Genomic DNA, 14,250 nt, shown 5'->3' on the forward strand with positions numbered 1-14,250 from the left:
TTTTGGGACATTCTGCAACTGACATTCTCTCCCTCTACTTGAGGACTAAGAAGAGGCGCAGAATAAGGTTTCAGAAAAGCCCAGTTCATGGACTTCAGGTCACATCATGGAGACACGTAAGAACAGAACACAGCAGCAGCAGTCAGAGCCCTAAGCCTGCTAAACTTCACCTGAGCCCTGAGCTCCTGGAAAGCAGCTACAATAAGAAAATCCCCTGTTCTGGGAACCACTCCTCCCCTTAGGCTGAGAAGATTCCTGTTGCCACCACGGTATTCACAATTCTGACATCCAGACAAGGGCCAACCAAATTCCTATTCTTTGACTCATAAAAGATTAGCTGAACAGCTTGTCTGCAATGATTGGAACCAAATGCTTGTTAAATGCTGACCAAACTTCAGTGAAGCTTCTGTCCTTCCCCCAAGCCTTTGACCCACCCTCAGCTTGAGACAGCATTCACCCCCCTCCTGGAAGGCACCTTCTGAGAATTGGCTGCCTTCTGGGAACGACACCACCAGATCTACTGTCCAGTTCTTTCACCTGCCCCCAACTCTGGCTCTTCCTAGCTTTGTTTCCGCAGCCCTATGAAAGAAGTTTCCTGTCTACCTGGTCTTTGACACCCTTGCAAATCTTACAGTTCATAGCATTCTCCCAATGGCAAAAGCCCCTCCCCCACATCCGAAATAATTTAAAAAATAAATAAAGTCTCTTCTTACCTAAGTTGAAATTTGTTTGTCTTTGATAGACAGCATACTCTGTTAATTCAGACTGAATGTATGGGTCTAACTAAAATCATTCTGCACAACAATGAGTTTAATACAACTGCAGACTCGTAAGATTTTGGTTTTTTACTCGTAAGATCTTAACACTCCAAGGGATTTACAAATTAACCAACCCAACATTTCAGCCATGGCAGGAAAGCCTCTGGGGCAGTCCTGAGAGCTCTGTCCTGCTTGGATCAGACACTGCTGGTAATGTGATGCGCCGTATCACAAAGGTGACTCATTCCACTATCAGAAAACACCCATACTGAGCTGACATCATCTACAGAGCGACCACCCACAGGTACCAGTTCTTTCCTCTGAAGTACAAAGAATGCCTGTGTCTCCTTCCAGGTTGGAGCCCTCCAGATGTCTGAAGGTCACCACCCAAGAGGCACCTGGCCTGCAGAGATCGTCCATCCTGCCTATGCAGAAAGGAAGACTGAATCATGTGCTCTGTTCCCTTTTTTTGATTTCTAGAGACACGAAAGTCCCATGTCACACTTGGATATGTATTACTAGGACAAACAGTGTAAGAAAAAGGCAGCACACATCCCAGCAGGGGCCACCACTTGCATCTTTGCAGAAGAGTCAAAGGTGACACATAAAAAAGGGCAAATGAATCTTTATTGAAGCCACTGTCAGAAAGCAGCTAGAAATGCTTCACCTATCTCGGTGCTTTCTCCTTTTCATGTTCCCCCTGACTTTTGTGAAACTATCAGCCAGCTATTCCTTGGGGCCAGTCTGCTGAGACGCTGCTGCCGGCTTTTCCTGTTGTTATGGAAACGGTGCCTCCATGAGGTTTTCCCCTTAAAAATAAAAATTAAAAAACAAAACCAAACCCCACTGTCATTCAACAAAAATTATGAGCAAGTATAGTCGTCTACATTCCTGACATGAGTGACAGGACCAGAAACTGGCTATAAAAATTTTACCTCAACCAAACACTTGGACAGAAAAAAAAATCAGCTCCAAATTGTGAAAGTATACTTGAATACTTGAGAGACTGATAACCAATTTCTGGGAGGTATGCCTATTAAATTCTCCACTTTAGCCATCAGTAACTTGCAAATAAATAGACAGTAAGAACTATATTCACCGGCCTTTGTCCTTCTAAGGCCTGGCACCTTTAAGGCTTGTTGAATATTACTGAATTTACCCAGTACTGTTAGAAACACTTCCTAGCCTGCCATTCCCAGTACCTTGTCCCTAACTGATAGAAGTCACTCTGAGGACATCATCTGTGGGTTCCACGGGCCTGAGGACACTTTCAGACAGAGCCCCTGGACCTCAGGCTTCTGTAAACATGATAGCAAAGAGGAGGATGGCTCAGAGCGTACGCATGCTTTTGTGACTGAGATAGAAGACAAAACTACTTCCCCTGGTTAGTGTGCATGTAACAACTCCCACTCGGCTACACAAACTCCTGGCGGGTGTTCCTTCGGTAGTTGAGAAGAGACGCACTTTGGCCGAGAGGTTTTTGATGCTACCTTCAACTACCTCTTAAAACTCCTGAAATCCACCTCAAATACTGTCAACACCTCCAGTTTGGATCTACTCTAAGGGGTTTATTGCAATGGACTTTTATGGCAATTGTTATCTCAGGGAAATGCTTCTTGATTTTTATATTTCTGGCCATCCATGATCCAAAACTGAAAAAGTCCCTGGGAAACGTGTGTATCTTCCAACTCTATTGAAGTTACTGGTTAGAGCCCGTTAAGAAGAAATTTTACCTAAGATAAATATTATATGCAAATTTTATGATACATATGACAAATATTCCTACTCCAAAGCTTTGTAAAAGAATATCTAAAATGCAAAATGCTTGTGTTGTAAAACGATGTTTTGCATACATGCTCACAGAACCTGCCAGACTTTGACAGGCGGCAGCGAAGCAGAAGAGCGATGCCTACACGAGACACCGGTCCCGGGAGCAAAGCAGAGCTGTACAGAACACGGCTTCTGTTTCCTTCACACTGGAATCCAGCCCCTGGCTGGGCCAATAATAACGGCAGAGTCACCAAACACTTTTTTCAGTTTCTGGCCAACAGAAAATTTTTGGCTCAAATCAAGACACTACTGCTCCTTTGTGTTTCTTACACATGTCACTTTGGCAGTCACCCTGTTCAACAGACACTGCTGGCGCTTCCATCTGTCAATACGGCTCTGGGAAGAGAGACCGCAGCTCCAGGATGACAACCTGAATTTATATGCAGATGTTCAGATATATGCACACATGAACTCAGACCCACAAAAATACACACCCAACTAGGGAAATGACAATTAGGGGCTAAGCTTCATGTTAATGTCACTCAGAGTATTACTGATGATGAGCTGGAACAGTAAGGAACTGACTGTGCTGGGAACACAAGCCCGGGACAGCAGTGATGTTTCATTTGCTCATTCTCCATCCAGGCCAGAAACTTCTTTTTTCCCCTCACTTCCCGTAAACAACATGAAGTCCTATGGAATCGCCTTCATCTCTCTCTCATTCACTCAACAACTACTGAGAGACCGCTTGGTTCTACACGTGGGACTGTAACAGGAAAGGATACCATGAGACGAACAGTCTAACGGGGGAGGTGTGTAAGTTAGAGCAAGGTGAGTGTGTTGGCAGGAATTATTAGTTCAGGGTGCTGCAAGAGCTCGGAGAAGGAAAGACGTCAGACTCAGACTTGGAGTGCCAGAAAGGATTTTGAGGAAAAACGTAACTAAGACTTGAATTTATTATCTTATCCTTTCATTCCTCTACATAGGTTTAGGGCTTTTTTCTTTCCCGGACAACTGTCCTTGTTGTTCTAATTCGTCTTTTTGCCTCTAACCTCACCTTTGAGAGAAACCCTTATCCTCACAATAAAAAGCAAACGTCACAGACAGGCTCTCTGTGACTGGGGCTCCCATTTACTTCACCGGGCTCTCGCACGCTCCTACACTTAAGACATACAGAGCCACTCGCATTCCCTGAACGGCGCTGCACTCACCCATATATGCCATGAGGACCGCCTCTCGTGGGTTTTGAGGGTACCCTGAGCTTTACCTCCCCTCGGAAGCCTTCCCTAAACTCTTAGTCTTGGTGAGGCACCTGTTCTAATGTAGATTTCAAAGATATTCTAGACACCATAAACAGTGTGATACTAAATATGTGCTACTTAGTTTAGGGGTGATCAGTGGCCCTAACCAAGAATCTGTATTTCAGATACTGCCAGCTACCGTGAGGCAGCTATTAAAAGGCTGCTATTAAAGGCCTTTCCACTGTTCATATATTGAGCAACACCTGGGACTCCTCATTAGCTCAAAAATAGGAGTTTTTCTACTGGTAAAATTAATGTCTTGTTAATCAGAATGGTAAGTATTAGAAATGGACCTCATTGCTAAAATAAGAGGTATTCAAGATATGCAGATGGGATAAAATAATTTAGAGACAACCCCCACTCTTGCTTGGAGAAGGAATGCCTATACTTGATCACTTAGGAATGCTACCTGGGGCCACTGTGTCCAGTCATTGGCTTGGGAAATTCCTGTTGTCTGATGCGGATTATGAGTAACCGAATCCTGCTTCTCTGACACTGGTACATCTCTGACAGTCAGACACCGAAAATAACAGACAGCTGGAGCATCAGACAGTTTAAAAGATAGGTTGCCTGAAACTACTTCTAAGTGAATAGGTATTTAATAAACATCTGTAAGTATGGTAGAATCTTCTTTCACTATAATCTAGTAACAAGGTTGTAAGGGGCAGCTAACCATTCTTCAAACTTCTTCATTAGACTCTAGCATAAAGCCCGTAAGTGTGGTACTAAATTAGCTCAGTCATTTCAAAGCAGAGCCTCTCCCCTCCACTGCTGCAGCCAGCACCTGTGTGCCCGCCATGGCACATGCCAAGTCGTAGGGAATCGTCAGTGTGTCTGTCTGTCTACCTCTCCCAATGGGACTGAGGTCCTTGAGAACAAGGATTGTGTTTTTCACTGCTGCAGTCCATTTCTGAGCTTAGTGTCTAATTTATGGGAATACTTGCTGAGTGAAAACAGTATATAAGTAGCATAATAAAGTGAAAGGGTACGTGAGTAGGTGCTAGGAAATGGGTTTTAATATTAGTTCCAACAACAGCCGAGTATTCAATATGCATCAATGATTTACTGAGTACCTAATATGTGTCAAGGACAGTAGCAGGCACGTAAATAGTACCTCATCCAATCTTCAGGGTGGTAGCACCACCCTGAGGGAGGCAGAACCAATTCAGAGAGGTAGCACCATCATTTTACAGAGGAGGACAGGAAGAGTCCCATTTGCTCCAGATTATGCAGATAAGTAAGTATAAAAGTCAGTCTTTGAATCCAAGTCTGGCTGAATCCAAAACACATGTTTTTAACCCCTAGTTCAGAAGTGTGTCCCATGGCTAACATTTGAGAGCTTAGGCAGAAATTCCCTCTGGACTCCAATATCCTCATTCACTTACTCAATTACTAAAGCCTTTTCTAGCTCCTCAGGTTACCACCTCAGCCCCCGCCCTGTCTCAACAAGAGTGAAAGAGATTTTCAGGGGCAGCTTGTCATAGAGCTTTGCAGACATTTTGTTCTCACTCTTTTTTTTCTCTCTTTTGAAAATGTCTCAGAGGATCCTGAAGGCAGGGAAAAGGGACCCACCTTTGGCACACTGCTCTGAAGGTAGAACCTGAGCAGGCTGTTCTTTTGCTCTAAAAACCATTGATAACATGGTTATCATGGTTAACATGATGCTGACTGAAGTTGTGAGGGAAAAAAAAGTGAGGAAAGAAAACCTACAACCAGGGACACTTAAACTATCAGAGAAATAAAAACAGTAAACAAACAAACAAACAAACAAACAAAAACACATAGGGTTCTGACTGGTGTGGCTCAGTGGGTTGGGTGTCGTCTTGCAAACTGAAAGCTCACAGGTTCAATTTCTGGTCAGGGCACATGCCTGGGTTGCAGGCCAGGTCCCCGGTTGGGGGTGTACAAGAGGCAACTGATTGATATTTCTCTTGTACATAGACGTTTCTCTCCCCCTCCTTCTCCTCTCTCTGAAAATAAATAAATGTAATCTTGGGGAAAAAAAAGAATACAGCAAAAATGTCATTCTGTTTACCACGTTTTAACTGTATTGTTGCAGCTGATAAAGGAAAGGATTTTAGTGGTTCTCTGGACATCACCTGGGCATTGCTTGGTTGAAAGACATCCCTTATCTGTGTCATGAAGTTCACAGTCAGGGTTTGACATGGCGTGGGTAGTTCTAACCCACAAGTACTTATTAAGGACTTTCTGTGNTGGGTTGCAGGCCAGGTCCCCGGTTGGGGACGTACAAGAGGCAACTGATTGATATTTCTCTTGTACATAGACGTTTCTCTCCCTCTCCTTCTCCTCTCTCTGAAAATAAATAAATGTAATCTTGGGGGAAAAAAAGAATACAGCAAAAATGTCATTCTGTTTATCACGTTTTAACTGTATTGTTGCAGCTGATAAAGGAAAGGATTTTAGTGGTTCTCTGGACATCACCTGGGCATTGCTTGGTTGAAAGACATCCCTTATCTGTGTCATGAAGTTCACAGTCAGGGTTTGACATGGCGTGGGTAGTTCTAACCCACAAGTACTTATTAAGGACTTTCTGTGGCATGTGCTGAAATGTTACTGTTTCAGACCAGCTTTCTGTGGGCACAGCTATCTACATAGCCTTCCGCCTTAGAATAGATTTCACTTGCTACCACTCGCTGATACCAGGCTGCATACCTGCTAGAGAGGACGAGAATTCCAGGAAAAAAAAAGTTAAGTCCCCAGTTGCCAGGAGACTGATGCTAGGCCCAACCCCCTACGTGGCTTCTCTGGAAGAGGCAAGGAGTCCTGGTGATATGTCATTAAGGCAACCAATCAGAAAGAACCTTTGATGGCATTAAGATGACTAAAAATTACAGTCATTTTGAGAAAACTGTTCAACAGAGGAGAATAAACATGCAGAAGGAAGTGTTTTTTGCTTTTAAAACTTACCTTCTTAACAGCGGGATCCCCTTTGGATGGATGGCAGGATGGGGACACTTTTACCTGCAAAAAAAGGCAAACATTTTAATATCCTCTTACTTATAGTCTAGTTTTATTTGACCCATACTCAAAATAATTCAACCAGAATTGGTGCAACTGAGATAAAACAGACATTTTCAGAGTAACAATGAAAAGATTTTTTTAAGTCCCTTTGAAATATGATTAGGGTAAGAAAAGTGGAACAGATGGTCCAGATTGGTTTTAACCAAATGGTGAGGAACCAGACAGATAAAGATTTTTGTTGAAATTATTCATCAACTGATACAACATGCAATAGTCAGCATTTCTTGTGGAGGCCAAAGCCAAGCACCCCTTCTGATGTAACAGCCCTTTTAAGCAAAACATGCATAAAAGAGTGATAATAATAGCGAAGGATTTAAATAAAGTATCAGCCAACCATAACAAAAGGAAGCTCAGCCCCAGGAAGAAAAGACTCATGGTACAGAAAAACCTCCAAATGTTTGAAGGGTGAAAAGGAATTGTCATATTAGGTAAAAGAGCAAGAGGCAACTACATGCTGCCTGCAAGAAAAGTTTTTAAATACAAAAGCACATAGGTTAAAGGCAAAAAGACTGAAAAGATATACCATAATAGTACTAGATTTCAGAGCAAAGATTATTATTGGGAATAAAGATTTCATAATAATAAAGGGGTCAAGTCATCAGGAAGAAATAAGTCTAAACATCTACTCATCTTAGAAGTAATTAAATCCAATAACAATTCTAAACATCTATACATCTAAACATCTATGCAAACTTTATGCAGCTTAAAAGTACATAATACAATAACTAATGGAACAGCAAGGACAAATAGATTTTATAATCAGAGATTTCCATACTCCCTCTCAATAAATAAGAAAACAAGCAGGCAGACAATCAGAAAGCATAGACCTAATTAATAAGTGGGCAAAGGACCCAAACAGATATTTTCCAAAGATATACCAAGGACCAACAGCTACACAAAAAGATGCTCAATCAGGGAAATGAAAATCCAGTCCACAATGAGATACTGCCTCATGCCTGTTAGGGTGGTTTTTATAAAACAGGCAAGAGATAACAAATGTCGGAAAGGATGTGGAGGAAAGGAAAGGTGTTGGGAAGAGGGATATGTTAGTGGGAATGTAAACTTAGGTACAACCATTATGCAAACAATATGGTGGTTCCTCTAAAAATTAAAAATTAAACTATTATATTATTCAGCAATTCCACTCCTGGGTATTTATCTGAAGAAACAGAAATCAATGTCTTGAAGAGATATTAGAATACGCTGTTCGGTCAATTGTGCAAATAACCTCAGTGTTCACAATAGCCAAGATATGCAAACAACCTGTGTTCACCAATGGATGACTAGAAAAGATATGGTATACATATACACAATGGAATAGTATTCAGCCACAAAAAGAAAGGAGTCCCACTATTGCAACAACATGGATGGATCTTGCATGCTAAGTGAGATAAATCAGACACAGAAGGACAAATATATGACATCACTTATATGTTCGATCTAGGAAAGCTGAACTTATAAAAACAGAGGGTAGAATGATGGATACCAGAGGCTTGGAGGTGGGGAAATGGGGTGCTATTGCATAAAGATACAAACTTGCAACTTATAACGAATACATTTGGGAGATCTAAGGCAAAACATAGTGACTATAGTCAACAGTCTGTATTATAAACTTTGAAGTTGTTAGGAAACTAGATTTTAACTGTTTACAAAAAAAATAATTATGTGACATGATGGTATTAGCTAATGCTATTTCAGTAATTCTATTTAAATATATAAATGTATCAAACCAACATGTGCTACATTTAAAACTATACAATGATGTCAATTATATCTCAATTAAAAATAAAAAAGACATAGAAGACTTAATTACCTTGATCAGATGGACATTTAACAGAACATCCCCCAATAAAAGTAGAATACATATTCTTTTTAGGTACACATGGACCATTAACCAAATTAGACCATTTTCTGGCAATAAAACAATTCTCAATAATTAAAAGATTTCAAGTCATACAAAGAATATTCTCTGATTAAAACAGAAATATGTTAGATCAATAACAGAAAGATCTCTGGAAAAATTCCCAAATATTTAGGAATGAAATATTTCACACTTCCAAAAAACCCATGGATCAAGGAAGAAATCAAAAGAAAACTAGACCCTAGAAACACACAGCCTACCAAGACTGAATCATGGAGAAACAAGATCTGGATAGCCCAATACTTAGTAAGGAAACTGAATTAGTAATCGAAAACCTCCCAGCAAAGAAAAGTCTAGGACCAGATAGTTTCATTGTTGAATTCTACCAAACATTTAAAGAATAATTAATGTCAGTCCTCCAATTCTTCTAAAAACCCTAAGAGGAGGGAACACTTGCAAACTATGTTGGGAGATCAGCACTACTCTGATACCAAAGCTGGACAGGACACTACAAGAAAACTATCGGTCAAATTCCCTAATGAACATAGATGCAAAAGTCCTCAACAAAACACTGGCAAACTAAAGTCAACAGCACATTAAAGGACCACACATCACAACTGAGTGGGATTCATCCTTGGGAGGTAAAGGAAGGCTCAACATACACAAATCAATAAATGTGATACACCACATTAACAGAATTAAGGAAAAAATCCACACGATCATCTCAAATGATACAGAAAAATCATTTGGCAAAATTTAACACCATTTCATGATAAAAACACTCTGAAAACTAGGATTTGAAGGAAACTCTCTCTACATAATAAAGGATATATATATATATATATATATATATATATATATATATATGCATGCACACACATACACACAGAACTAACACCATACTCACTAGTGTAAGATTAAAAGCTTTTCCTCTAAGATAAGAAGATGTGCTCCCTCTATTTAACACAGTATTAGAAGTCCTAGCCAGAGCAATTAAGCAAGAAGAATAAAAGATAAATTGAAAAGGAAAAAAGTAAAATTGCCTCTATTTGCAGATAGCATGATCTTATATGTAGAAAACTCTAAATTTAGATTCCAAAAACTGACCTGTTAGAACTAATAAATTAAGTAGCAGTATACAAAATCAACACACAAACACGAGTTTGTGTTCCTACACACTAACAATGAACAATCTGAAAAGGCAATTAAGAAAACAATTTACCATACCATCAAAAAGAATAAAATACTTAGAGCACTGGGGGGCTGGGGTGGGCTGGGATGGGAGTAAAAGACAGAAAACTGCATTTGAAAAACAATTAAATAGACTTCTGCCAAGATGGAGGCATAGGTGGAAACACTGTGCCTTCTCCCACAACCAAGTGTGAATACAACAAAGGTTTAGTAAACAAAGACACAGCCAAAGAACAGAAAAATTGAACTATACGAACTGTACAAATGGGACCAGTAAGAGGGGCGGAGCCAGCAGTGGAGCAGGGTCGGGCAGGAAAGATCCCCTGACCGGGGCACACAGGCAGCTGGGGTAGCAGCAGCACAGGCCCAGTAAAGGTGTGGGGCAGACTGACCGAGGTCACACATTCGTACACAGATAAACCAGCACAGTGAGCAGTGAGATGAACCGCGCAGGCCCCAGTGGGCAAACCCTGAGGCCAAGGGCTGACCGTGGTTGCACATTCGTGCACAGTGGGACGGAATGTGCGGGCCCCGGTGACGGTAGCAGCTGTGGCAGCAGCAGGAGGTGGCAGACGGGACTGCCATTGCTCCTCTTTGACCCCGCCCCAACATACAGCATCACAACCCAGCAACTGAGTTGCCCCCACTCTGGTGAACACCTAGGGCTATGCTCCTCATACCTAACAGGCACGAACAGTCCAAAATATGGCTCAAGAAGAACTCAAAGCCCCAGAGCCAATAACTCTAAACTACCAAGAAATAGACAGCCTCTCAGATGCACAGTTCAAAACACTGGTCATCAGGATGCTCACAGAACTGTTGATTATAGTCACAAATTAGAGGAACATATGAAGGCTAAACTAATTGAAATGAAGGGAAATGCACAGGAAGCCAATAGTGATGGAAAGGAAACTGGGACTAAAATCAATGGAATGGACCAGAAGGAAGAATGAAACATCCAACCAGAAAAGAATGAAGAAACAATAACTCAAAACAATGAGGAGAGGCTTAGGAACATCCAGGACATCTTTAAATGTTCCAACATCTGAATTACAGGGGTACCAGAAGGGGAAAAGAAACAGCCACGAGTAGAAAACTTATTTGAACAAATAATAAAGGAGAACTTCCCCAGGCTGGCAAAGGAAATAGACTTCCAGGAAATCCAGGAAGCTCAGAGAGTCCCAGAGAAGTTAGACCCAAGAAGGAACACACCTAGGCACGTCATGATTACATTGCCCAAGATAAAAATGAAGGAGAGAATCCTAGAAGCAGCAAGAGATAAGGGGACAGTCACCTACAAAGGAGTACCCATCAGACTGTCAGCGGATTTCTCAAAAGAGACCTTAGGCAAGAAGGGGCTGGGAAGAAGTACCCCAAGTCATGAAATCCAAAGATCTACAGCCAAGATTGCTTTATCCAGCAAAGCTTTCATTTAGAATGGAAGGGCAGATAAAGTGCTTCTCAGATAAGGTCAAGTTCAAGGAGTTCATCATCACCAAGCCCTTATTATATGAAATGTTAAAGGGACTTATATAAGAAAAAGAAGATGAAAAATATGAACAGTGAAAGGACAGCAAACACACAGTTATTAACAACCACACCTAAAACAAAAGCAAACCAAGAGGACAGCTAGATCAGGAGTGGAACCATAGAAATGAAGAACACATGGAGGGTTAGCAACAGCGGAGTGGGAGGAGGAGAAGGGGGGAGAAGGTACAGAAAATAGCATAGACAGTAGGTAGAAAATAGATAGGGGGGAGGGCAAGAATAGTAGGGGAAATATAGAATCTACAGAACTTGAGACACGTGGTCATAAACTAAAGGGGGGAGTGGTTGGGGAGAGGGTGTGCAGGGTGGAGGGGAATGAAGGGGGGAATAGAACAACTGTAATGGTATAATAAATAAAATATATAAAAAATAATTTAAAAAAACAAAAAAAAAATGAAAGAACGCTTTCCTTAAAAAAAGAAAAAGAAAAACAATTAAATAAAAAAAGAAATAAACTTATCCATGGAGGTTTTGACTTACACTCTGAAAACTACAAAACATTGCAGAAAGAAATTAAAGAAGAAAAAAATAAATAGAAAAACACCCCTGTCCATGCTTTGAAGACTTAATATTATTAAGATGTCCTTACTACCACCCAAAGCAACCAATATGTTCAGTGCAATCCCTATCACAATCCCAATGGAATTTTTTTGCCTAAGTAAAAAAATCCATTTGAAAATTTGTATGGAAATAATCCTGAAAAAGAACAAAGTTGGGGGTCTCACACTTCCTGATCTCTAAACTTATTACAAAGCTACAGTAATCAAAACGGTGAGCGGTTGGTGTAAAGACAGGCATATAACCCAAATGGAATAGAGAGACCAACAAACTGAATTCAACAGCACATTAAAAGGGTCATACATAGTGATCAAGTGGGATTCATCATATATGTGGTCAAACGATTTCAACCAGGGTACCAAGACCATTTAATGGGGGAAAGGACAGTCTTTTTAAGCAAAACTGAAGATCCACATGTAAAAGAATGAAGCTGGACCCTTACCTAGTACCATATCCAAAAAACTAACCCCAAATAAATCAAAGACCTAAGTGCAAGAGCTGAAGCTATAAAACTCTTAGGAGAAAACAAAGGGAAAAAATTTCATGAAGTCGGGTTTTGCATGATTTCTTGGCTATGACACTAATGGCACAAGTGGCAATAATTTAAAAAAGACAAATTCAACTTCATCAAAATTAAAAACTTATGTATGTATACCAAAGGGCATTATAGAGTAAAAAGGCAACTCACAGAACAAAAAAAAATATTTGCAAATGATGTAACTGATAAGGAATTAATATCCAGAATATATAGAGAACTTCTAAAACTCAAAACCAAAACAATACAATTAAAAAATCAGCAAAGGGAGGACTTCCGGCCAAGATGGAGGCATAGGTAGACACACTGTGCCTCCTTGCACAACCAAAATAAGGACAACAAGAATCTGGAAACAAAAAACCACAAGAACTGACAGAAAATCGAATTGTATGGAAGTCCAACAACCAAGGAGTTAAAGAAGAAACATTCATCCAGACCAGTAGGAGGGGTGCAGCCGGGTGGCCAGGTAAACAGGGCTTGCGGCAAGGCAGAGGCTGGCAGACCCTGGGCACACAGGCAGCAACTAGCAGAACCTGGGTGTGGGGTGGCAGTGGGCAGACCCAGCAAGGCGGTGGATTGTGGAGGGGTGTGGCACATAAGGTGGCTGGCGGACCAGGTGGTCCCACATTCATGTGCTGATAAACCAGGGAAACTGGGGAGCAAGAAAGACTGTGCATCCCAGGGCCCCAGCACAGGGAAATAAAGCCTTAAAACATTGATTGAAAACACCTGTGGGGATTGAGGTGCCAGGAGAGACTCCCAGCCTCACAAGAGAGTTCACTGGAGAGACTCACAGGGTCCTGGAATGTACACAAACCCGCCCACTCAGGAATCAGCACCAGAAGGGCCCAGTTTGCTTGGGGTAAGTGGCAGAAGGCACTGAAATCCAAGAGAGAGTGGAGAAAGCGCCACTGTTCCCTCTTTGACCCTGCCCCCACTTACAGCGTCAAGGCCCATCCATGTTGGTTACTCAGCCTGGGTGAACACCTAAGGCTCCACCCCTCACCATGTAACAGGTACATCAAGACAAAAAAAAAAAAAGGCCCAAATGAAAGAACAGATCAAAACTCCAGAAAAAAATACAACTAAGCGAAGAAGAGAGAACCAACCTATCTGATGCACAGTTCAAAACACTGATAATCAAAATGCTCACAGAATTGGTTGAATTTGGTCACAAATTAGATTAAAAAATGAAGGCTTTGCTAAGTGAAATAAAGGAAAATGTACAGGGAACAAATACATTTACAGGGAACAGATAGTGATGGGAAGGAAACTGGGACTCAAGTCAAGGGAGTAGACCAGAAGGAAGAAAGAAACATCCAATCAGGAAAGAATGAAGAAACAAGAATTCAAAAAAGTGAGGAGAGGCTTAGGAACTTTCAGGACATCATTAAATGTTCCAACATCCGAATTATAGGGGTACCAGAAGGGGAAGAGCAAGAGCAACAAGTGGAAAATGTATTTAAACGAATAATAAAGGAGAACTTCCCCAGTCTGGCAAAGGAAATAGACTTCCAGGAAGTCCAGGAAGCTCAGAGAGTCCCAAAGAAGTTGGACCCAAGGAGGAACACACCAAGGCACATCATAATTACATTAGCCAAGATAAAAATGAAGGAGAGAATTCTGGAAGCAGCAAGAGATAAGGGGACAGTCACCTACAAAGGAGTTCCCATCAGACTGTCAGCT

At 41.2% G+C, this 14,250-nt stretch overlaps 1 protein-coding gene across 3 annotated transcripts in view; it reads right to left on the minus strand.

Annotated features, from left to right (window-relative positions):
• VPS8 (VPS8 subunit of CORVET complex) overlaps positions 1-14,250 on the minus strand; it is a 253,317-nt gene that overhangs the window by 42,240 nt on the left and 196,827 nt on the right. For 2 of the 3 annotated variants that reach the window (XM_037027629.1, XM_037027628.1), the window contains one exon: positions 6,758-6,811. In XM_037027629.1, coding sequence (XP_036883524.1) covers positions 6,758-6,811 — 54 coding nt within the window. Of the gene's footprint in view, positions 1-2,556; positions 2,959-6,757; positions 6,812-14,250 lie in introns of those variants that run through there. The other variant, XM_037027630.1, reaches the window with a different exon arrangement.

This window comes from Sturnira hondurensis, unplaced genomic scaffold (assembly GCF_014824575.4).
Source record: "Sturnira hondurensis isolate 20B ecotype Veracruz unplaced genomic scaffold, ASM1482457v3 Scaffold0019216, whole genome shotgun sequence".
NCBI lineage: Eukaryota > Metazoa > Chordata > Mammalia > Chiroptera > Phyllostomidae > Sturnira > Sturnira hondurensis.